Below are 26,078 nucleotides of genomic sequence, written 5' to 3' on the forward strand. Positions count from 1 at the left end.
CACCTCATCAGTTATTAGAATAGAATAGAATAGAATTACTTTAATGATCCCAGACTGGGAAATTTTTTGTTACAGCAGTAGTGGGTCAGCAAATAAAACACTTAAAACACATAAATAGAATCCAACATATACATAGTGTGTATATACAGTGCACAGTGTGCTATAAACAATAAACAATAATAATATATACAACAAAACAAAATATGCAAAATATACTATAACAATAATAATATATACAACAAAACAGTAGAGAGACCAGAGTTCTCAGTCAGGCAGAGGTGAGAGAGTGATTATATAAAGTGATGGATTGTGGCAGGAAAGATTTCCTGTATCTGTTGCTTCGACAGCGAAGCTGAAGCAGCCTTCCGGAGAAGGTGCTCCGCTGTCTGACCAGTGTGAGTTGGAGAGGGTGGAGAGGATTATCCATGATGGATAACAATTTTTTCAGTGTCCTCCTCTCCACCACAGCCTCCAGAGTGTCCTGTTTGCAGCCAATCACAGAGCCAGCCCTCCTGATCAGTTTGTTGAGTCTGTTGGTGTCGCTGGCTCCGATGCTGCTCCCCCAACAAACCACAGCAAAGAAAAGTACGCTGGCCACCACAGACTGATAAAAGATCTCCAACATCTTGCTGCACACGTTGAAGGATCTCAGCTTCCTCAGGAAGTAAAGTCTGCTCATCCCCTTCTTGTAAACAGCTTCAGTGTTAGATCTCCAATCCAGTCTGTGGTTGATGGTAACACCCAGGTACTTGTAATCCTCCACCGCCTCCACATCCTTTCCCAGAATGCACAGAGGTTGGAAAGCCGTCTTCCTATTCTTCCTGAAATCTATCACCATCTCTCTGGTCTTGCTGATGTTCAGCCGCAGGTGATTCTGTCCAGTCCACTCCACAAAGTTGTCTACCAGTGCCCTGTACTCCTCCTCCTGTCCCTCACTTATACACCCAACAACAGCCAAGTCGTCAGAATACTTTTGCAGGTGACACGACCCGGTGTTGTACTGAAAGTCAGTGGTGTATAAGGTGAACAGGAAAGGAGACAGTACAGTCCCCTGTGGAGCTCCTGTATCACTAACCACCGCATCAGACAGAACACTGCCCATACGGACAAACTGTGGCCTGTCTGTCAGGTAGTCAGTAATCCAGGAGATCATTGTGTCGTCTACACCCATCACCCGCAGCTTCTCCCCCAGTAGCAGTGGCTGAATGGTGTTAAAAGCACTAGAGAAATCAAAGAATGTGATTCTCACAGTACCTCCTCCACCATCCAGGTGCGAATGGGCTCGTTGCAGCAGGTAGATGACAGCGTCATCAATTCCCAAGTGGGGCTGGTAAGCAAATTGCAGAGGGTCTAGCAGGGCTCTCACCTGCGGCCTCAGGTTGGCCAAAACCAGTCTCTCCAGCACCTTCATGACGTAAGATGTGAGGGCCACTGGTCGATAGTCATTGAGGTCTGATGGTGTCGACTTCTTTGGAACAGGAACCAGGCAGGAAGTCTTCCAAAGCACCGGTATTCTCTCCTGACCCAGGCTCAGGTTGTAGAGGTGTTGTAGGACAGGAGACAGCTGGCTGGCACATGTCTTCAGGATCCTGGGGCTGATACCGTCAGGGCCTGCAGCCTTCTGCTGGTGGAGTCTCTCCAGCTGTCTCCTAACCTGGCCTGCAGTCACAGTCATGCGGGGGAGGCTGCTGGTGTCGTCAGTGGAGGACGAGGAGGTGGAGGAGGAGGTGAAGGTGGAGGAGAAGGAGGTAGAGAAGGAGGAGGTGGAGGAGGAAGAGGTGGAGGAGGAGGAGAGGTGCTGCACAGGAGAGCTCAATGCAGGGGAGTGAGGGAGGAGGGGAGGAAGCATTTGGGGCAGTGAGGGTGTGTTGGGGTCTGGAGGTGTCATGGAGACGACAGAAGGCTGTGAGCTGAACCTATTGAAGAATCTGTTCAGCTCGTTTGCCCTCTCCAGGCTGCCCGATGACTGTCTGCCGATCACCTTACACCCAGTGATCTGCTTCATACCAGTCCACACATCCCTCACATTGTTCTGCTGGAGTTTGGCCTCCAGCTTCCTCCTGTAGGCGTCTTTACAGGCCCTCAGCATATCCCTGAGTTCATGCTGCACTCTCCTCAGTTCTTCCCTGTCTCCAGACCTGAACGCCCTCTTCTTCTTGTTAAGAAGGGCTTTCAGGTCATTGGTGATCCACGGCTTATTATTAGGGAAGCAGCGTACAGTCCGGGTTGGCATGGTGGTGTGTTCACAGAACCTGATGTATTCTGTGATGCAGTCGGTCATGCTGTCCAGATCCTCTCCATGTGGCTCAACAAGTGCATCCCAGTCTGTCGACTCAAAGCAGTCCTGTAGTGCGTCAGCAGCCTCCTGAGTCCACCTCCTCATGCTCCTAGTGTGGACAGGCTGCCGCTGAACAAGGGGAATATACTTAGGGGTCAGCAGAACCAGGTTGTGGTCAGATCTTCCAAGAGGGGGGAGGGCTGTGGGACTGTATGCATCCTTAGCATTTGCATACAACAGATCCAGTGTGTTACAGTCTCTGGTGGGGCAGTCAACATACTGGTGAAATGTTGGAAGGGTTTTATCCAGTGAGACATGATTAAAATCCCCAGTGATGACAATAAATGCGTTAGGATGCTGCGTCTGTATCTGGGCAACAGCGGAGTGGATGACGTCACAGGCCAGCGCTGCATCAGCTGAAGGAGGAACGTACACACCGATAATGATGGCGGATGTGAACTCCCGGGGCAAATAATAAGGCCTCATCCCCACAGTCAACAGTTCAATGTCCGGGGTACAGAGATGTTTCTTCACGTGAACATGTCCGGGATTACACCACCTCTCACTCACGTACAGTGCAATCCCTCCTCCTTTCTTCTTTCTGCTGCTTGTCACGTCCCTGTCTGCCCGAACAGTGCTGAAGCCAGGAATCGCCACGCTGTGGTCCGGGATGTTTGAGTGAAGCCATGTCTCCGTGAAACACAACACACTGCATTCACGATATTCCCTCTGAGCCTTTATCAGCGCGGCGAGCTCGTCCGTCTTGTCTGAACATCAGACAGAAAACAGTTGCCACCTGTTCTCATACTGCATCGGGGTAGAAGGCGCCCTAGCATTCAGTATGGTATGCTGGACGGTGTCTGAACACTCTGTCAGCAGCGGGTCGGGCCCTGCAGTGGCCAAACCCAGAGCCGCAGGCGATGAGGGTCGGGATGCCAGACCTGGCCCCCTAGCTGAGACAGGAGATCCATCCTGTCGGGGAGACGCCACGGTGAGCCATGTCCTCCCTGGCCAGAAGGGGGCTACCAATAGCAGCCTGTGTCCCTGCTGGAGGACCCTCTGCAGTATTTGAGGAATCAGAGGCATCGGTGGAAAGGCATAGAGAAGACTCTCTGGCCACTCGTGGGCGAGAGCATCCTGGCCCAGAGGGGTGGCCTCCTCTGTCAAGGAGAACCAGAGGGGACAATGGGTCGACTCTTCTGTGGCAAAGAGATCCACCTCTGCCCTGCCGAAGACGTCCCAGATATTGAGCACCACCTCTGGGTGAAGCCGCCATTCCCCCGGTGGAGGCTTGCAAAAAGATAGGAAGTCTGCGGCCTGGTTCTGTTCCCGAGGCAAATACATCGCCCTTATGCTGGCTAGGCGGGGGGCCTCCCACAACAGGAGGTCCCGGGACACCTGCAACAGCCGTGCAGACCTGGTTCCCCCTTGGTGGTTTATGTGAGATACGGTTGAGACGTTGTCCGACCATACTAGCACATGCCTCCCTATCAGGAACGGGAGAAAAAGCTGCAGTGCCATGTGCACTACCCGTAGCTCCAGCACATTGATATGGTCTGAGCGGTCCTGTGCAGGCCACAGGCCTTGAGCTGTCCAGTTCTGCCGTACAGCACCCCACCCTGAGAGGGATGCATCTGTTGGTCTCCTGACGGGATGCAATGGAGCCCATGGGCATGCCATGAGCAAGGAGGCAATGCCGTGACACCTTGAGTTTCCTGTGCCGGTGCCGCCTGGCATCCAAGTGGAAGCTGTTCAGCCAGCTCTGAGGGGGCCGTAGTGATAGCAACCCTAAGGGAACCACAGTGGCAGCAGCCGTCAGCTTGCCTAAGAGGCGCATATACTGGACATAGCGCAAGCAGCGGCCCTCCTGAAAGAGGAGAAGGAGGCGGAGGATGTCGTCCACGCACCGAGGTGATGGACAGGCCTTCATGGCAACAGTATCCAGAGTCACCCCCAGAAAGAGTGCATTCTGTGAGGGAACCAAGCAGCTCTTTTGGAAATTCACTCTGAGGCCGAGCTCGGCCACATGTGAGAGGAGAATCGCTGTGTCCTGGGTCACACTGAGACCGGGATGGCGCACAGACCAGCCAGTCGTCCAGATACGGCAAGATCTTCATGCCTCGCGACTGCAGGGGTGAGAGGGCTACCGCCACACACCTGGTGAACACCCGTGGAGAAAGGGAGAGGCCAAACGGGAGAACCCTGAACTGAAAATGGCGGCCCTGAAAGGCAAACCGCAGAAATTGTCTGTGGTGTGGTGCAATGGGGACATGAAAATACGCGTCCTTCAGGTCTACTGAGGTAAACCATTCCCCTCTGGCAACAGTACGCAGAACCTCTGCAGTACTGAGCATGTGAAACTTCAAGACTTTCAGGAACCGGTTGATTCCCTCAAGTCGAGGATAGGGCGGAGTCCGCCGTATTTCTTGTCAACAAGAAAGTAAGTCGAATAGAACCCCCCAGGTGACAGGGGGTCTACTGGCTCGATGGCACCCTTGTCCAGGAGGGCGGACAACTCCTGGTTGAGGGCATGGGCTTTTGCTGGGTAGCGTATGATAGTCTTCTTGACCCAGCTGAAGGCAGGGGGCCGGCGTCGGAACTGAAGTTTGTACCTGTGGGTTAAGGTGGAAATAACCCAAGGGTCCTTGGTGGAAGCAGCCCAGTAGCTGAGCTGCTGCAAGAAAAAAAACAGCCGACGACTGGCCCCGGACTCTCAGCGCCTGGTCCCCCGGCCTCTAGAGGCCCTGGGGGGACGACGGGCAGCGTCGAAGTTCTGAGGTTGTCTAGAGGGCAGTCGTTCGGGGGCTCGAAATCCCTGAGGACATCGTTGAGCCAGCTGTCGAACCGCTCGCTGAGACCTAGGGTAGCCACTGGGGGGAGTCTGTGGCTGAGAGCGGCGCCTGGGGGGAGCTAAAGAACCCCCAGGTCTGCTGGGAGGAGGCATGCTCCTGTGAAGCCCAGAGAGCTGCTGCCAAGTCTGCCTGGCCTGGACTGCCCGCTCGAGCGCCTCTACAGCAGCCGACCCAAAAATCTCGCTGGGTTCCACTGGTACGCTGCGGAGGGTTCTCCGGCACCCCTCGGTGAGAGGCGACTGTGCCAGCCACACCTGGCGGCAAGCCTGGACAAGTGTGGACATCAGGCGCCCCAGTTCTCTTGACATCAGAGCAAATGCCTGCAGAGATGCGTCACCGAAGCTGTGGACGGAAGCGTCCAGCGTAGCCTACTGCAGGGACGCTATGAGAGCGAGCATCAGATGCGAGAGGGAATTGCCAATGAGTCCCATGCGTACTGCTGCGTCATAGGCCTTAGAGAGCAGGTCATCCGTGGCCCGACACTGGGGGTGCGGACACCTGGAATCTGGCCTCAGAGCCTCATCGGGCAAACAATCAGAGCTGCTATAGCCGGCTCAACCGCTGGCATGTGGGCCAAGCCGAACTTGGCTGCATCCTGCATGGCTGCCAGGGTCCGGCCATCTGATGTTGCATGAGAGAGGGCTCTAGTATCTCTCCAGCATGCAGGCAACTCCCTCAGGTATTCTTCTGACGGAGGCACAGTAAAGGTGGCAGGGGCTGGGCCACACCTGAAGAAAGCACTGGCGGAGCCGGCTGAGCCTGCAGAACATCCAACTGCAGGCGGGCCAGGGCCATACGAATGATGGCACCCATGGAGTTATCCTCGGACCCGGCACTGCAACTGCGGGCTGAGGAGCGGGAGCTCGCCCCGGAGGTGTGGGAGGCAGCGTCCTGGGGGACCACGTCCACCCCGTAGTCAGCGAACTCAGTGGCTGAAGCAGCCACGGAGAGCACATCCTCCTCTGGTTCGAACATGGCGGTAGGGGGAGCAGGAGCGCCCACATCCACTGCACCAGTCCCAGACTGGATGCTAGGAAGAGGGACTTCATTTGATTTAGCTCCTCAGTCAACTGGTCCACCCTGGAGGCCAGTTTAGACTCCTTGACCCTCTTCCCAGAGGAGGCGCCCGCAGCCTCTGCAGTCCGACGTTTAGATCGGATGTGCTGGAGGCAATCGCTGGGCTGGGGTCAACTGGTCCGGCTCCGGAGCATGGCCCAGCAGGTGTTCAGCCTCAGCCAGTCTAGCAACCCGCACTGCCCAGGGCATGAAGCTACAGTTCATGCACAGGTCCTCTGAAAGCCCCTCCCTAAGGTGATCGAGGCCAAGGCACAGAGGACACATATCATGACCATCTTCAGACTGCAGAGCGGCCAGACAGGCCGAACAGGAGTGGTCACCAAGCATGGTGACAACTGGTTCAAATACAAGCAAACTGAGAAAGACAACAGATGCTGGGAGAGGGAGCGAATGCACTGCCTTCACCAGCAGGTGTCGCACAACAAACGCAGTTAGCCTTAGTGGCTAACACTTCTGCTAACTACAAGGGCAACAGCACCCGCCTATGCTGGGAGCGGGAGCGAGAGCACTGCCTTCACCAGCAAGGGTCAGCTTGCTGCGCAAAAACAAATCAATGGGCACAACCGCAGGTGCCGCAAAATACAAACTGAAGTAGGCCGGGCGAAAACGCCGGTAAAACTGCCAAAGGAAAGCAAACACAGCTCAGGATGCAGCTGTTACAGAAAATAGATGGGAGGGAGCACACACACTGCCTTCACCAACACGGGAAAACTACAACGAAAGGCGGGTACAAAGTACTCACAGATGTAACAGTTGTACAGATGTCGGGAGAGGGAGCGAGTACACTGGCTTCACCAACATATAAAACTACAACTGAAAACGGATACAACCAACGGTGTACCGATTACGCAGACAATAGGTCAAGCGGACAATGCTAGCCGATTACACAGACGCTAGGTCAAGCAGGCAATGCTAACCGCTAGCGCCCGTAACTAATAGCACAAATGTCGGGAGAGGGATCGAGTACAATGCCTTCACCAACCTTATTTACCAAAAGAAAGGAATACTCAAAGGAAACGTAACACTACCTCTGGTATACTTAGCCAGTTGTAGAGACGAACCGATGGTGATCCGAAGGAGTGTCCGCGGCAAACCGCCAACAAAGTCCTGTCTCAGCTCGTCGCAGCCCTTGGAGGGCGAGCAGCTCGCAGCTCCGAAAGGTTTTCGCAAGGCTACCAGCGACGAAGCAGCAGTAAGTATGCGTTTAGTTCAGCTAGAGCTCACTGACGTACGTCTATCTGCGAAGCGAGAAGATGAAAAGGAACAGATCCTCTGATGTCACCGGGAGATATAGGCTAGCCGGTATCATCAGGGGTCACAGATGACTTTGTTGGTATAAACACTCGACCTGCACATGCGTGAGATGGAGACATTCAGTGCTGAAGCACCGCCTCTGGTGGTCAGTAAGGATGAAATAGAACATGTCTTTGAACAGTAAAGCCTTGAAGACCTGTAGCACTCATCTGGCTGTGTATCTGATCATGTTGCTCAGTGGATTTTCTATAATTATTCTGCATTGCTTCCCTCGGTACTCAGACTACCGAAAATGTGCTTCTATTCTGTATCACATCATCCCCAGCAGCCTTAACCCCATTATTTACGGCATGCAGTCCAATATGGAGGACCAAACCTGACATAAGTATAAATAAATAAATAAATGCATAAATGCATAAATACATAAATACATAAATAAATACATAAATAAATGCTGAAATAAATAAATAAATGTATAAATAAATAAATGCTGAAATAAATAAATAAATGTATAAATAAATAAATGCTGAAATAAATAAATAAATGTATAAAAAAATAAATGCATAAATAGATAAATGCATAAATAAATGCTGAAATAAATGTATAAATAAATAAATAAAAGTATAAATAAAAGAATAAATACTTTTTATTTATTTCTACATTTCTGTTCACCTACATTTATTTATTTCTGTATTTCTGTTCACCTACATTTATTTATTTCTGTATTTCTGTATTTCTGTTCACCTACATTTATTTATTTCTGTATTTCTGTGTCCATATGTAAATGAGGACCTAACCTCAGTCAAGAGCATGATTGGTCAAATCGGAGAGCCAGACAAAAGCAAACGATTCCTGATCTCAAGCCTCGCTCTCTATAACGTTGTAAAACAGCTCCAGTTAGCTTAATGGCCTCGACCAGTGTGACAGGTTAACTGGCATTCATTTTAACTTGCGAGGGTCCCAGATGTGCTGGTGGTGTGGTTTGAGAATCCTGTCTGGAGAGCCATGTCCGCTAACCAGGAAAAACATTCTGCTCATCACTCCAAGTCACGTATATGTGTATTCGTTTTGACGTGGCTTGAACACTTCTATCCACACGGAGAAGCCGGGGCTGCGACTTGCAAACCACTGCTAGACGAGCGCTACAGAGCACAAATCGTCCAAAAGTGCATGTTGTCGGTCTCATATCTTTGTCGTGAATCTCTGTACTCTCAAACAACTCATGTGTGGAACAGTATTAAGCATTTGTTCACGCCGAGCGGCTCGAGAGCGGCGTGGACACCGCTGTTAGCAGTTAGCTGTTAGCTTTTAGCTGCTCGCTGTAGTGCTGAGAGCGTAGCGTCCAGGTTAACTGTTGACACATGTTACCACCGAGAGTGAGATACATGTCTGGGCTTTCCTATGAACCATTGTCGCTACTGGTGTTTGTATCACAGGTTGATCTGTACATCTCACGATTTGCCACAGCTAACAGACCTCATGCTGAGCTCGGGCTGGATGTCAACGTACTCTGCAGACTGTTTGACAAGCAGGCTGTATGACAGTGTACAGTTTTCACACTGACTTAGCTTCAACTTAATAACGATGTATGCTGCTCGGAACGATGGCTTTAAGTGACCATTTGAACAGTGCAGAATGAAGAATACCCGATTGTAACCGGTGTCATAAGGTAACCTGGACCCTGCGCTACAGCGAGCAGCTGACAGCTAACATAAGAGCTAAAAGGGGTCTCCACTCCACTCTCGAGCCGCTCGGCATGAACAAATGCCTCAGCCTGTTCCACCCATGAGTTATTTGAGAGTACAGACATTCACGACAAAGATATGAGACCAACAGCATGCACTTTTGGACGATTTGTGCTCTGTAGCGCTCGTCTAGAATACACATATACATGATTTGGAGCGATGTGCAAAATGTTTTTCCTGGCTAGCAGACATGGCTGAGGACCCCTCTCTCTCCAGACAGGACTCTGAAACCACACCACCAGCACACCTGGGACCCTCGCAAGTTAAAATGAACGCCAGTCAAATTCATAACTAAACCAGAGCTACATGAACAAATGTCAACAACTGCAGCTAACAGTTAGCTGAGCGGGCTTGCTGGTAGCCAGCAACATTCCTGTACAGTGTACAGGAATCAGCGCCGCTAGTAAGGCAGAAGTAGTAGACCCTCACCGAGCACACTCCTGTAACCAATCATGCTCTTGACTGAGGTTAGGACCTCCTACCTCCTCATTTACATATGGACACAGAAATACAGAAATAAATAAATGTAGGTGAACAGAAATACAGAAATAAATAAATGTAGGTGAACAGAAATGTAGATCAAATAAAAAGCATTTATTCTTTTATTTATACTTTTATTTATTTATTTATACATTTATTTCAGCATTTATTCATTTATTTATTTATGCATTTATTTATTTATACATTTATTCTTTTATTTCAGCATTTATTTATGTATTTATTTATGCATTTATGTATTTATTTATGCATCTATGCATGTATCTTTTATTAATAATTATGTCAGGTTTGGTCCTCCATAGTCCAAAGAGATACAGAGGTTTTTATCAAAGTCAAAGGAAGTTTTGCTATCCCCGTAATGACGCCTTCCAAGTGTTTTGTTTGTTTTGTTGTGGGGACCTTATTTTCCTCTGAAAACTGCTTTTTTATTTACTTAAGGAAAACAAATATATCTGAGTGTGCATTGTTACCTCATTGTTGTTGTAAATATTAAAATACTGAGGTTGAATTTCTTCTCCAAAACTACATAGTGCCCCATCAAAACAAAGTATGTACTGAACTGTATGTTACAGAAAACTCATTGAGGAGTCAACGTTTGTAACTGCACAGCTGAGAACAGGAACCCTTCTTCTGGCTCTGAATTTGGTAGAGTTAAAATATTAAAGAGGAACACTGGTTGTGTGAATTCATTGGGTTTTTGGTATATAAGTGAGAATGGTGTCCTCTAAATTGGAGTAAATCTTAATGCCCATTGAAATTGAATTTGAATTTAGCCCCTCATGGCCTGCAGTGCTTTTGCAATTCCCCAACAACTTAACCTTAAGCTTGGAAAAGTTTTGACTGCACAGGGCGACACACACACAACCTGGAGTCTATATAATGCTGCAACAGAGGAGATCTTCATTGGAGTAGGTGGATGTTACAGAGATGGTCAAACTAGCTGTTACTCTTGATGTTCTTCACTAGTTTTCTAACACGATGTGAAATGTTAACCTTTATCACCTTCATTGTTCTATTTTATGATTTGTGAAACCTGCTGCGTGGAGGCGGGGTGCTTTGTTCAAGATATGTAGAAAGGGTTTGTACAATCATTACATTGTCAGGAACTGATCTCTGATGCATGGATTTACTTAGAGTTTTCATACCTCATACCTAATGTTTATAAGAGCTTGTCAAAGTCTGAATATATGTATATGACATTTACTCCTTTAGCTCTCATAGTTACTACTTTCATGATGAACTTCCTGAACTCAAACTTGAACTTACTTACTTCTTGATTCTGGGATACACAGTGATATCTATAACTGTAAGAGCTGTGTGTTTGTGTTGTGGTTGTCTTGACTTAACGTGATTTTTGATATTAGGATTGCCGTTGGTTGTGACATTCACAGCACTCGGCTGTTCTTTCAGGTTGATGGAAAACTACACGTACAACAGCGACACACTCCAGCTGGAAGGGTTAAATGTCTCAGAGGATTTTACATATCCTTTGTTTCTTTTTCTCTTGTTCTCCTACTTGTTCATAATTGTTGCAAATTTAAGCATTGCTGTTCTGGTTTTTGTTGACAAAAACCTCCACCAGCCAATGTATATCCTGTTTTGCAACCTCTCAGTTAATGACATACTAGGAAACTCTTTTCTGCCCCGTTTGCTTGTAAGCATGTTGCTGCCTCCATCTGAGCGCCTCATCAGTTATTATGAATGTGTGGTTCAAGCTTTCACCATACACGTGTGCAACACCTGCTCTCACACTGTGCTCATGATTATGGCCTTTGACAGATATGTGGCCATCTGTAATCCTCTGCGCTATGCTGCCATAATGACCAACAAAATGCTGATAAAGCTGACAGTTTCTGCCTGGGGAGTGCCATTTGTTCTGGTCGGGATTCTTCTCGGTCTGACCATACGGCTGAACCGATGCAGGACAATAATAAGAGGTTTGTACTGTAACAATGCCTCTTTGTTTAAACTCTCCTGTGAGAATGTGTTTATTAATAATATCTATGGCCTCACTTTCACTGTCGTCCTGTTCACCTCTTCTATAGGCACCATGGTTCTCACTTACACTAGAATTACAGTCGTCTGTCTGACCAGTAAGAACAAGTCTTTGAACAGTAAAGCCTTGAAGACCTGCAGCACTCATCTGGCTGTGTATCTAATCATGTTGCTCAGTGGATTGACTATAATCATTCTGCATCGCTTCCCTCAGTACTCAGACTACAGAAAATTTGCCACTATTTTGTATCACATCATCCCCAGCAGCCTTAACCCCATTATTTATGGCATGCAGTCCAAAGAGATACGGACGTTTTTATCTAAGTCCAAGAAAGTTTTGCCATCCCTGTAAGGACGCCTTCCAAGTGTTTGTATTGTTCTTGGGACATTATTTTCCTATTCAAGAGGATTACAGGTTGTGTGAAACATACAAATTAAAAGAACTTGAGATAAATCACATTTTCCTCTGCAGTGTCCTTAATATGATCCATGGCTACTTTTTTTCTCTGTGTGTTAAAATACAAATTAATGAATGCAAAATAACCTTATTTGATGAACTATCATATCTATATATATATATATATATATATATATATATATATATATATATATATATATATATATATATATATACACATATAAATATATATACATATATATACCTATATATATGTATATATACATATAGATACCTATATCTATCTCTCTATCTATCTATCTATCTATCTATCTATCATCAAAAGAGTTGAAATGTCTACACACTGACCATATATAGGCAGCAAGTAAAAGGACATACCTAGTTCTATAAAATGATTAAGAAATATATAAGAGCTCTGCTTTTAGCATATTGTATTAATAATAAAATGTGTAATGATTGTTGTCATGATTACAATGAAGTTACAGTGAAGTTATAATGAAGTCATGAAAAATTACAAACAGTCACAAAATTGAATGATGAGATTAATCAGAAAAAAAAAATATTCAAGCTGAAGTGCGGCAAAGGCTGAGACAATGAGTTTGGGAGAAAATAGAGGAACAACAGTTGATCAGTATGTCATTGTGCTCTGTATGTCATTATCCTCTTCTCAGCAGCCATACGACTAGATAATAGGTACAGATTTGGACATGGTGGTGATTTTCCTGCGGTTTCTGAAAACATGTACCACAGTCTATGCTACCAACACAACATTCACACTCTCCTCTTGTCTCTTCTCTTGCTCCAGCGTCAAATATGCACACCATCCCCTAAATTATTAGATGCGTGGCACGGTCAGTCAGACTGGGGGCCGAAGAAGAAGAGAGGCCACTGACGTCACTCTCCTGCGCTGCTTGGGATTGCGAATTCAGATTGAATTTTGGAAAATGCAATTTGGATAATTTGTTACTCATTTTACTTATGAGTCAAATAATGCAGCTATGACCTTGAAATGAAAAAGCCTTTCTGCTAATGCATTTTAATTTTCAAATTTGACATTTCAAATTGAATTTTGGTAACTATTTGCTGGGGCATCTTTTGAAAATTAAATCTTAAATGTCCTTTTCTTTATCATTTTGATTAAGTTACAAAATGAGCAGTCTTAAAGAAGAAAATGAAAATGAAATTTTGATGATTTATTATTCATTTTATTTATGAGTAAAAGAAAATGCAGCTAAATTCTGAAAATGAAAAAGCATTTCTGTTAATCCATTTTAATTTTAATTAGGGTACAGATTTGTTTCCATAGCCATCTGCCTCCTAAGTATTTCATTCATTTTCTTTGTGTGATTCATGACCCAATTCAAACAGGATCAAAAATGATCATCGTGATAGTATTGAATCTGAAGATTAGGATATCCGACTAGTTTAATTTTAAAGATATTTTTCAAAATACAGTGACAGTGGGGCAGCTCAGTTGGAACAGCGACTGTTGGTTAAGCCCGGTCAGCCCGCTTATTAGATACTTTAATTCAGGCCCCCAAAGTTGTTCAAATACACCTGTTTGCAGCTGGATTATCAAGATTTATCATTTCAGAATCAGAGTCAGAATCAGAAATCCTTTAATGTCCCGCAGATGGGGAAATTTGTTTGTCGCAGCAGCAGAATATTAGAGAGACAAGAGCAATAGCAACATAGACAATATATAATAGAGAATATAATTAAAATGAATAGAAAACAGAATCAAATCGATGTATATACATATTTACATGATATAGTGCAAGAATGGACAGTAATTTTTATATACAGATTTTAAATATGTATAATAAATATGGGTGATGAAATGAGTTTATTGAGCTATTGCACAGTGCAGAGTACAGGGTGAGGTCTATATGGAGCAGTGCTGGTTGTATAGTCTGACAGCAGCAGTAAGGAAGGTGATATCTCTCCTTCACACACTGAGGGTGCATCAGTCTGTTGCTGAAGGAGCTGCCCAGTGCTGTGAGTTTCACCTGCAGGGGGTGGGACCCCTGCACCAGCAGCGATGACAGCTTGTCCATCATCCTGCTCTCTCCCACCACCTGCCCTGAGTCAAGAGGGCATCCCAGGATGGAGCTGACCTTCTTGATAAGTTTACCCAGTCTGTTCCTGTCTGCTGCAGAGATGCTGCTGCTCCAGCAGACTAGTCCATAGAAAATGGCTGATGCCACCACAGAGTCATAGAAAGAGGTGAGTAGTGCCCCCTGCACTATAAAGGACCTGAGCTTCCTCAATATAGAGGAGTAACAGGTTAATAAAAGTTGCAAAGGCCATCACAATAATCTCTTCATGTTGCATCACTCTATCTGAGGTAGTGACAACTGAATCCCCTGAAGATAAAATCATGACTATAAAACAATGGAGCGAGTGGAAATTCTCAGCAGTGAGAAAGAGAAGACAGACTGGAAACTGACTCTCAAACTGGGTATTACTGATCTGCTCACAATGTCCTTTTAAAGCAATTGTAAATTAATTATCTTTGTTACTGGTTAGAACAACACTGATGGTTTTCAGGCAGGAAAATGCTTTCTCAATACTGTAATACATTATTAGAGCTGAAAATTTAATGAAGATGTAAATTAAACCTAAATGAACACGAGTATACTGAGCTGGAAATTTCAGTTTAGTATTTTTTTAGATCACTTTGTTAGAAATTAAGCTGTTAACATTGTTTTCTTCTTTCAGGTCGATGGGAAACTACACCTACAACAGCTTCACACTCCAGCTGGAAGGGTTAAATTTCTCAAATAAGTCAGTCTACCCCGCCTTTCTCTTCTTTTTTTTCTCCTACCTGTTTATAATGGTTACCAATGTGGGTATTGTTGTTCTAATTTTCAATGACAAGAGCCTTCACCAGCCGATGTATCTCCTTTTTAGCAACCTGCCATTTAATGACATTATTGGGAACTCTATCATGGTGCCTCGTTTGCTTGTAGACATTTTGCTGCCTCCGTCTGAACGTCTCATCAGTTATTATGAATGTGTAGTTCAAGCTTTCACTACACATATGTTTGGTACAACATCTCACACTGTGCTCATGATTATGGCCTTTGACCGATATGTGGCCATCTGTGATCCTCTGCGCTATGCTGCCATAATGACCAACAAAATGGTGATAAAGCTGACAGTTTCTGCCTGGGGAGTGGCCTTTGTTCTGGTCGGGATTCTTCTCGGTCTGACCATACGGCTGAACCGATGCCGGACAATGATCATGAATCCTTACTGTGATAATGCTTCTTTGTTCAAACTCTCCTGTGACAGTGTGTTTATTAATAATGTCTACGGCCTCACTTTCACTGTTGTCCTCTTCACAGCATCTATAGGCACCATGGTTCTCACTTACACAAAGATTACAGTTGTCTGTCTGACCAGTAAGAACAAGTCTTTGAACAGTAAAGCCTTGAAGACCTGCAGCACTCATCTGGTTGTGTATTTGATCATGGTGTTCAATGGATTGTCTGTCATTACTCTTCATCGTTTCCCTCAATACTCAGATTACAGAAAACTCTGTACCATTTTGTTTCACATCATCCCCGGCAGCCTCAACCCCATTATATACGGCATACAGTCAAAAGAGATAAAGAAGTTTTTCTCAAATAAGATTTTGCCGAATTTCTAACTTCAGTACACATTACAAACATTACATTACATTACACACTGAGGGCATAAATGATAATCATATAAAGGTTTGTGTACTATGTGTTAAACACAACAGCATGTCAGTTAATGTCTTTCTGGAGGAGGTGAGACTATGGTGGGCACTGCAGTGGTGCATGAGTCAACATGCTGTTGGAGAAGAGAGCAAAAACACGGCTGGTACTGTGATATTGATAGTTTAAATTATTTGTATTGAAACCATTGTAAATATTCAGTATCAATATTTCAATACTTTGAAACACTAATATATACATAAAATCTGTACCCTATTCTATAATGCGTATTAGATTGAAAACATCTCCTAATAGTTTTTACATCAAATGCAGTGAATTGAGAGTTTATATCAATCAACCCAGACAGTGATTGTTGGAACAGTGAAAATAATGCTATAGAATGTAAGTGTGTTATACAACAATAAAATGATTGTTTCTGCAAATGGAGTCTGGTGTATTCATTGAGGCTGATTGTGGTTCAACAAAAAAGGATCTTAATCTCAGAAGAGGTTTGTCTCTGGAGAAATTCTTTCAATAATGTCAAAATCTTAGAACAAGTGATTAGATTGTAAGTGACAAAACAAACACTTCACGTCATATACAATATATATATAGTGTGTTTATGTATATATATATTTGTATTACAATGTAGCGATGGCATACTACCCATCATGCCTAATCCTTAACTGAGTACTCATAGTTTGTTGGTCCGCTGTTTATGTTCCAGAATGCAAATCTTACTTGTTGTTAGTGTTGTAATTTGTCTTGTTAATATGTAGTTGTTTATGTAGGTAATTGTCATTTTTTACAGCTCATATTTTTAACCAGTAGTGAGGTGGCTGTTACATTTCAAGACCAAAGCTGTATTTCGTAACTGCATTTCTCACTTTTTTTGCCCCTATACTAAATGTCATTAAACAGTCGATATCACTGAAAGCTGCTTCTGGATCCTCATTCTGTGCTTCTTGTTACAGTATATCAGCAGCTCCAAGAACTGATTAACTCTCTCTCTACTTTCTGATAACTGCAGTCGTCAATATGACCAGATTTAATGGCTTCACAATAAAGTACCACTCCAACTGTTGTTTTACAGAGGACTTCACACCTACTGAGGGGCACCGTTGGCTGCCGTTACTTTTAAAAGTAACTCATTACGTCACAAGATTACTGCCACTAAAAACTAAATTGATACATTGCTGCCTTATAGCTGGGGAAAGTGCTGGTTAGAGTGAATTAGAGTTACCAGCAATTACAGTAAAAGTTAATTGTGACTCATTGCACGTGTCAGTTATATTGTTCAGATGGTGTGTAGGCAGCTGTACTTGTACCTTTGAATGTACTGGCTCTACAGTCATTTTGTGTCCGTCTTTACGGCCCACAGTCAGTAACTGCGCAGTTGATAATAGGAATGACTGACGCAATATAACAATTACAGCTTTTTATTTTGCAAACAACCTGACAGCGGACTGGGCAGACAATTTCAGTATTAGGCACAGCTCTTTCGATGAAAACAATATAAACACAGGTCTTATAACCAGTGTATGATGTGTAAAAATTGGGGCTGTCAAAGTTAAGTTAATAATGTGTTAACGCAACATCCTCTTGACGCCGTACATTTTTTTTACGCGCGATTAACGCTCAGTATTTAAAAAAAAAGAAACACGCATTGTATGATTTACGGCCGTCGATGGCACCTGTAGTCTTGATCCAGAGGGTGGCAGAAGAATAAGAAAGGGAATCAGAAGGAGAAGAAGCAGGGTTGGCGTTTGGTAAAATCATGGTGGACTGAAAAGCGAAAGGAAATGGAGAAAGGACTTATGAACGGCAAATTCACTTTCAAAACACTGCTAGATGGTTTGGTCGATAGGACAAAAGTTATCCGCACGTACTGTTGACATGAAGTGAGTTACCATTGAAGTACGTTGAGTATAAAATATCATTTGCAAGCCAAACACATGGCAGATGCAGAGAGCCCCCCCTCCCCCACTCACCAAAAGCAGACATCACCAGCCGTTTTTAGACAGAGCACCAAGCCGCCAATTTGCCTGTCCTTTTGGCGGCTCAGTCCGCGGTTTTAGACAGAGGCCGGCAAATTGGGGGTCTGTTTTGGTCCGCCGATTTTCCGCCTCGGAGGGTACACTTATTTCCGCCTCGCCTGCTATCTTAAAACGAGGCGGCAATGTGCCGGCCTCTGCGTGAGGTGGGCGGAGGTGTCGATGACCTGCACTGTTGTGTGACCCACAGCCGGGGAATTTTAAAACCAAGAAACAGCTGATCACAGCAGTCAGTCCATCACTTCATCCGCGGACATTAAGATGAGCAACTGGACAGCCGTTGAGATCCAGGAGATGCTAGCGTCTCCTCGGTCTTTGTAGCTGTTTGGTTTTGTTAGCTTGTTGTTGTGTCCGCAAGCTAAGACCGGTCATTACTTTCAAATTAAAAGCCCCCTGCTAAGAACCCAGTTCTAAACTCCAACGGGGTGCAATGTAAAGGTCTTATTTTGAAGACAAATTAATTTTCAACTGTTCACAGCCCAACTTCGAGCTTCATGTCACGCCACATGTTTACGCCTACCTCAGAGGCGGCTTTTGGAAAAGGAGGAATATTACGCCTCCGTTTTAGAAAGACATGCCGGCACATTGCCGTCCTTACCTAGGAGCAAATGTGTCGCCTTTTCTATCTAAAAAGGGCTACCATGTTTTGATCCCATTTAGGGTAAGGTGATATTTTTTGGGCCTTTTATTTTCCTGCATGATTTGAAGTGTTGAATAAACATTTTCATAAAGCAAGCATATTTGCCCTTTCATATGTTGTTAAAAGTATTAAGAACATGAAAAAAATACATTAAGGTACATTTAGAACAGAAAAAAATGTGCCAAAAATATTGATTGCTATTAATTTGCGTTTAATCGCAAGTTAACTATGGACAAAATGCGATTAATCGTGATTAAAAAAATTAATCATTTGACAGTCCAAGTAAAAATGCAACTAATGAACCCGTAACGTATGAGTGCTTACATAGAAATGATAAAAGCACAGATACAATGGATGTGAAGGTCATTTTTTCCCTGAAACACATTCCTACATCATTCCTACATACAAATGAATTAACTTGCATTTCACTTTGATGTTGTTTTTGTCCTTTTCACCCAAAAATTCAAAATAATGGGAGTATTTCCACAAAGTTAATGCTTTAAACTAAAGTTAATGCGTTGGAACTACTGAGAATTAACTTTATTGAACTTTATATTTTTAACTGTGAATAATATTTAATTGTGTGACTTTCTTAATGTTTGCTGTGCGGTATGGGAGCGATGGACAATGATTTTACCGTTTGCTGGGTCACAGTGGGGATGTGTTTACCTGTCTTTTATGAACTGTCAAAACAAGGACACATGTGGCTAATTGACGCACCAGCTGAACCCTATTACATCAGCAATCTCATTCACCAGTGGCTGATCCCACTCCAATTAGGGAAGACTCCAGATTCCGGCTACGCGGAGTTCCCAGCACTGGACTTCTGAGATTGGACTGTAATGTGGCAGCTCCATCCTACTGAGAGCCCCACTGGAGCAGGCTCCCTCTACTGGCACCTGGGCACAAAGGAAAACCTGGCATTATCTTAAGACTCAACTGGATCGGACTATTTGGTATTTTAAAGTTTATTTTCCCACGGTGTGAATTGCCTTTTCATGTACTGTTGGAGGTTGATTTTGTTCTCTCTTGTAATAGAGAAATTGTATGTATTTTAAAGAGTTTTAGTAACAAAAATAAACTGTTTTTTGTATATATATTTGAGTCCTTCTCGCTGTGTCTATGTGGATTGGAATCTGAACCTAAAAATAAATTAAGGTGAACAGCCTAAGTCTGTTACATTAGGACATTACTGTTTTAATTGTCACAGACAAGAACCTTCACCAGTCGATGACAATGTTGGAGTCGAGATTCTGAATCGAATTGAAGTACCGTGATAGAATCGAATCTGGACATTAGCATATCATACCAGGCCTTATTTTAAACATGTGTGTTGTTACATACTCCCCCCCGCTGGATGGGATATATATAACCTGAGATTCTATCGACCTTTTCTTTGTGCTTTCTCCCAGGTGGCCCTAATTTGATGATTGAGGGGAGGACCTACAAAGAGGACGGAATGTGGCTTGTACCTCTCTTGCTTCGCCTTTGTCCAGCCTGAGCAGCAGCAGTTTAGTTCTTGTGTTTGTTCTGTTATGTTTCAGCTTTGCCTTTGTTATTTCTTGGTTTGGTTGGTGAGTCCGGTAGTCCTGTTTTGGTGGCTTTATTTCCGAGGTTTAGTCTTATGTGGATTTAGGTTAGAGGGGAGAGACCAAATCCTACGGCCCATTGTGGGTTGGTCTGGGTGTCTCCTCTTCTTTTTGTTTCTTTTGGCCGACTCACCAGTTTTTTTTGGTAAATATTGTTGTTTCTGTTAATAAATTGATTAATTATTGTGACATCCTGACTGGTTAATTATGTTAGGCCTTCTGTGGGCGAGCTGCTTTTAGAGGGCTGTAACAGCGTATAAACTACAGTAGCCCCATTCACACTGCCGTTTTGCATGCAGGGATCCTGCGCCAATTCTCCGCACTTTCTTTCTGTGTGAAAGTTTCAGATGCGGAGAGGGGGGAAATTTCACTCCGGTGCTGATCCGCCTCTGGAGGGAGTATCAGGGCCGCATTATTGGTGAGGCGTCCCAGTGTGAACGGATAATCCGGAGGCGCGGAGCGAGGGCGTGTCGGTTGTGCAGTCTGATAACTACACTGGTCCTTAACTCACCTTAATAAAGAGAGATGTCCCACAAAGCAACGTTACAGAACCGAATAAGAGGTAACATAGTAACTGTAACTGTCGTTGGCAACTTATGAGGAAAAAAAATACCGCAGCTGTACGTGGAGAAGTGTCCGTCCTCCTGTCTGTCCTACCAACTCTTCCTCACATTTCTGCCTGAAAAACAGCGTTTGTCAGCGGCAAAAACTTTAACTCACCGAGTGTTTGTGATGAAAATAAATCGCCGCGACCATCAGCCCTCCTTACCGAGACTTTAGGGAACTTTCTCGCAGAAAACAGCCTCCGTCCCCGCGAGTGAGGGAGTCAGACAGCGTCCAGTTTACTAATAGTGATTAGGTAATTATGTAATTTAGCGCGAAAAACGTAACTTTGTAATTTTCCAGGATATTTGGTGGGTCAGGATCTCAATCACTACACATTATAACAGCATCCATATGATTATAAACTGTCCGCGGGTTTAGATTAACAGGGGGAACACCTGGGAAACACCAACGTCATCAACATGACGTGTACCGTCACGCCTCTTTAGGAGCCGCAGCGCCGGCTTTCTGTGTGAATTACAGGCGGAACAGCGGAGGTGCTTTGCTCTATGTGAATCACCATCGGTGGAGAATTGGCGAACGACCCCTCCGGAGATAATGCGGAGACGCTGTGTAAAAAGGGCTACTGACAGTGCGGCAGCACAGTTGGAACAGCGACCTCTGTTGGTTAAGCCCAGTCAGCCCCCGCAAAAGATCCAAAATGAGCCTCCAAAGTTGTCAAAATACAACTGTAAGATATTTCAAATTAAGTTTGTAATTAGATTATCAAGACTTATCATTTAGAGGAGTCACATGTTAATAAAATTTCCGTGGCCATCACAATAACCTCTTAATGTTGCATCACTCTATCTGACGTAGTGATAACTCGATACCTTGAAGATAAAATCATGACTATAAAACATTGGAGCGAGTGGAAATTCTCAGCAGTGAGAGAGACGAGACAGACTGGAAACTGACACGCAAACTGGGTAATACTGATCTGCTCACAACATTTGATCAAACATCTGAACAATAAATTAATGATCTTTGTTACAGGTTAGAACAATACAGATGGTATTCAGGCAGAGAAATGCTTTTTGAAATGTGTAACACTTATGTAAAGACATTATTAGAGCTAAACATTTGATGATTATGTAAATTAAACCTAAATGAATACAAGTATACTGAGCTGGAAATTTCACATTAGTGTCTTTTTGGATCACTTTGTCAGACACTTAGCTCTTAACAACATCAAAACAATGTTTTCTTCTTTCAGGTCGATGGGAAACTACACCTACAACAGCTTCACACTCCAGCTGGAAGGGTTAAATGTCTCAAATGAGTTGGTCTACCCCGTCTTTCTCTTCTTCTTTTTCTCCTACCTGTTTATAATGGTTACCAATGTGGGTATTGCTGTTCTAATTTTCAATGACAAGAGCCTTCACCAGCCGATGTATCTCCTTTTTAGCAACCTGCCATTTAATGACATTATTGGGAACTCTATCATGGTGCCTCGTTTGCTCTCAGACATTTTGCTGCCTCCGTCTGAACGTCTCATCAATTATTATGAGTGTGTAGTTCAAGCTTTCACTTCACATATGTTTGGTACAACTTCTCACACTGTGCTCATGATTATGGCCTTTGACCGATATGTGGCCATCTGTAATCCTCTACGCTATGCTGCCATAATGACCAACAAAATGGTGATAAAGCTGACAGTTTCTGCCTGGGGAGTGGCCTTTGTTCTGGTCGGGATTCTTCTCGGTCTGACCATACGGCTGAACCGATGCAGGACGATGATCATGAATCCTTACTGTGATAATGCTTCTTTGTTCAAACTCTCCTGTGACAGTGTGTTTATTAATAATATCTACGGCCTCACTTTCACTGTTGTCCTCTTCACAGCATCTATAGGCACCATGGTTCTCACTTACACAAAGATTACAGTCATCTGTCTGACCAGTAAGAACAAGTCTTTGAACAGTAAAGCCTTGAAGACCTGCAGCACTCATCTGGTTGTGTATTTGATCATGCTGATTAGTGGATTTTCTATCATTACTCTTCATCGTTTCCCTCAATACTCAGATTACAGAAAACTTTGTTCTATTTTGTTTCACATCATCCCCGGCAGCCTCAACCCCATTATATACGGCATACAGTCAAAAGAGATAAAGAAGTTTTTCTCAGAGAAGATTTTGAAGAATTTTTAACTTCAATACACTGCCTGGAAAAATATCAATATTTGATACCAGAGGGAGAAATTACACACTGAGGGCATAAATGATGATCATAAAAAGGCTTGTGTACTATGTGTTAAACACATCAGCATGTCAGTAAATTTCGGTCTGGAGGGGGTGAGACCATGTGGGCACTGCAGTGGTGCTTGAGTCAACATGCTGTCGGAGAGGAGAGCAAAAACATGGCTGGTACTGTGATATTGGTAATTTAAAAAAAATGTATTGAAAACCATTTTAAATAATTATTATCAATGTTTCAATACTTTGAAAATGCAGTGAATTAAGGTTTTATATCAATCAGTGATTGTTGGAACAGTGAAAATAAAAGAAGGTTTGTCTGGGTTGAATGAAGTGTGTTACACAATAACAAAATTATTGTTTCTGCAAATCGAGTCCGGTGCATTCATGGAGGTTGACTGTGGTTCAACAAAAAAGGATCTTAATCTCAGAAGAGGTTTGTCTCTGGAGGGATTCTTTCAATAATGTTGTCAAAATCTTAGAAGAACTTATGAGATTGTAAGTGATAAAACAAACATTTAGTATGATCATACACAATGTACATATAGTGTGTGTGTGTGTGTGTGTGTGTCTGTGTGTGTACATATATATATATATATATATTACAATGTGGCAATGCCATATTACCCATCATGCTTAGTCCTTGACTGAGTACTTATAGTTTGTTGGTCCGCTGTTTATGTTCCAGAATGCAAATCTTACTTCTTGTTAGTGTTTTAATTTGTCTGGTTAGGACATAGTTGTTTACGTAGGTAATCGTCATTTTTTACAACACATAGTTTCAACCAGTAGTGAGGTGGCTGTTCAGGGACGTGCACATGATTATAGAGGGGCAGGGGCTCAAAGTCAGAAAAGCATGTGCAAACTAGAAATACATGCTACACATCTAAAAATGTGACAAAACCAAGTGATGACTACTGTGACTGTTAGTAGGAACAGTATGTTTACAACAGAAAAATAGCAGTAAATTCAATATCTGAAAGAAGTTTAAGATTTGTTGCAAGATAAACAGCCGACACAGACAGCTGTCATATTATTCTTAACTCTCATTAACCATCAGTTAGCTTAACATACACAAATGGGCGCTTATCTGAAATATGACTCATATTTAACAACGATGAATAAGTGGACGGCAACTTGTTAGCCCCCACAAGGAAGTTATGTTCATGGATTTATAACTCACAACGGTTCAAGTCGCTCCACTGTCACGTCTCATCTGCGTGCATTGTAGAGTTCTAGATGAGGCAGCGGCTTCTCTCTCTCTCTCCTCTGTTAGCGACAGAGCAGAGCAGTGGACAGAGAAGCAGCTTTAGGCTCAACACACTCACAACACCATATTACGTACGAAATGCGTACGGTAGTCAACCTTGGCATTTTTAAACCGCTGTTTTTTCACATCCCTATGCACAACAGGAATTTATTTATTCATTAAAAAACACACAAAAAGGGCACTTTTTAATACAAGGCAAAAAGGGGAGAGGCTCAAGTCCCTGGTAAAACATTTCGTCAGCTATCCTCAGGAGGGCATTGGCAATAATTGTACCAAGTTTCGTGTTAATCCGACCTATCGATGTGGAGATATAAAATACTTCAATCTAAAGAGCACCACCTAGTGGTAATTGGCCAAAATGTTGCACAGAGCCTCAGGGGCTCATGGGGAAGTAGTAACTTGAGTTTCATGTCATTCGGACACACCAATGTGGAGATATGCAACACTTCCTGTTTGGAAAGAAATCTGCAGGAAGTTGATATTTAACAACTTGAATATTATTTAAAATATCACAATTCTTTTGATAACTTTAGTCAGGAGGGTCATGCAAAGTTTTGTGCAATTCAGTGAAATTGCCTGGGAGGAATTTGAAAGTAGTTTTGCGACATTTCGCCAATTTGCAAAAAAAAAAAAAATAGTATGCGGAAATGGGCGTGGCCTATAACTCAAGGTTCAGCAAAATTCTGGGAACCAGAGGATATAAGGTTTTTGAATGTGCGACAGAGTATATGGCAGTTATACGCCAAAATGCACTTTCCTTGATTATAGCGCCACCTAGTGGTGGAAATTCACAATGACAATAGATTTTAAAACATTTTGTATATTCCAGGTTTGGTGAGTTTGGGGGTATGTTCAGGCAGTAAAAAATGCGACCATTTGAAACAAAAAAAAATCATCATTCGAAAAACAAAGGGACCTTGCAGGTTTCCCTGCTCGGGCCCTAATAATATGAACACAGGCTCTTATAACCAATGTATGATGTTTAAAAATGCAACTGATGAACCCTAAAATATGAATGCTTACATAGAAACAATAAAAGCACAAATATGGTGGGTGTGAAGGGCAGAGCCGGCCCAAGGCATAAGCCAACTAAGCAGCTGCTTAGGGCCCCGTGACCACAAGAGGGCCCCCAAGAGCTTAAAAAAGAAAAAAGTATTTTATTTTTATTTTTTTTCCCTGAATGAGCAATGATGATTCATATATTATCAAATGTACATACTTGTACAAAAAAACAAACAAAAAAAAAAAAACAACACCAAAGAGTGTAGTTTCCTCTGCTCCAAATGTCAGAGCTCCGCTAGTGACGTTTGCAGTGCAGCCAACCTGCAGTGCGCAGTCTGCACACTGAGCATCCAGGAGCTTGGAGCAGGTAAATGATGTCGCAAAAAAGGACTTACCCTTCAGGGGCAGAAAAAAGAAAAAGGAAGAAAGATAAAAACGACAAGATAAAGGTATGTCTTAGTAATGTAACATTTGTTGATATTTTGTTCCAAATACGTTAGCCTATAATAGCAAATTTGCTAGCTATCATCAATTCAAAACGTCTGACTTGGTTAGATAGCTTACTATTCAAGCTAACGTTTTTGTGTTTGTGTAATACTTTGAATAAGTTGATTTTCAGTGTATATACATTATTCTGGGTCGCTCTTTGGCATCAAAACGTTTTTGATAACAGTGTTTGATAGCAAATGTTTATTAACTAACGTTAATTACAAACGCGGTGACATTTGCAAGCAATATGGTTTTGCATTAATTAGTTAATTTAGTTAACTAAGTAGTTTGAGGTATGTTGTTTGCAGTTGTTTGTTACAGAGCACAGTAAATTATGTGAGTAAATAAACAGATTCCTTTTACATCATCTCCCTAATATGCTCGTACGTTATATGAAACTTCCCCAGGAGCACTGTTAAAATATTTTGGAGGC

General features: G+C 43.4%; 3 protein-coding genes across 3 annotated transcripts; all 3 read left to right on the forward strand.

The window, feature by feature from the left end:
• The first annotated feature begins 11,115 nt into the window (after positions 1-11,115).
• LOC115593844 (olfactory receptor 146-like) lies at positions 11,116-12,051 on the forward strand. Its single transcript, XM_030437522.1, has one exon. It carries the CDS (start codon positions 11,119-11,121, stop codon positions 12,049-12,051), a length of 933 nt encoding a protein of 310 aa, XP_030293382.1. The 5' UTR covers positions 11,116-11,118.
• Positions 12,052-14,818: 2,767 nt separating this feature from the next.
• On the forward strand, positions 14,819-16,135 carry LOC115594474 (olfactory receptor 146-like). Its single transcript, XM_030438563.1, has one exon. The coding sequence runs from the start codon at positions 14,843-14,845 to the stop codon at positions 15,770-15,772; it is 930 nt and encodes a 309-aa protein (XP_030294423.1). The 5' UTR covers positions 14,819-14,842; the 3' UTR covers positions 15,773-16,135.
• Positions 16,136-21,885: 5,750 nt separating this feature from the next.
• LOC115593845 (olfactory receptor 146-like) lies at positions 21,886-22,839 on the forward strand. The gene has a single exon (XM_030437523.1). The coding sequence runs from the start codon at positions 21,889-21,891 to the stop codon at positions 22,837-22,839; it is 951 nt and encodes a 316-aa protein (XP_030293383.1). The 5' UTR covers positions 21,886-21,888.
• Positions 22,840-26,078: the final 3,239 nt, after the last annotated feature.

The sequence above is a fragment of the Sparus aurata genome, chromosome 13 (genome assembly GCF_900880675.1).
Source record: "Sparus aurata chromosome 13, fSpaAur1.1, whole genome shotgun sequence".
Classification (NCBI taxonomy): Eukaryota; Metazoa; Chordata; class Actinopteri; order Spariformes; family Sparidae; genus Sparus; species Sparus aurata.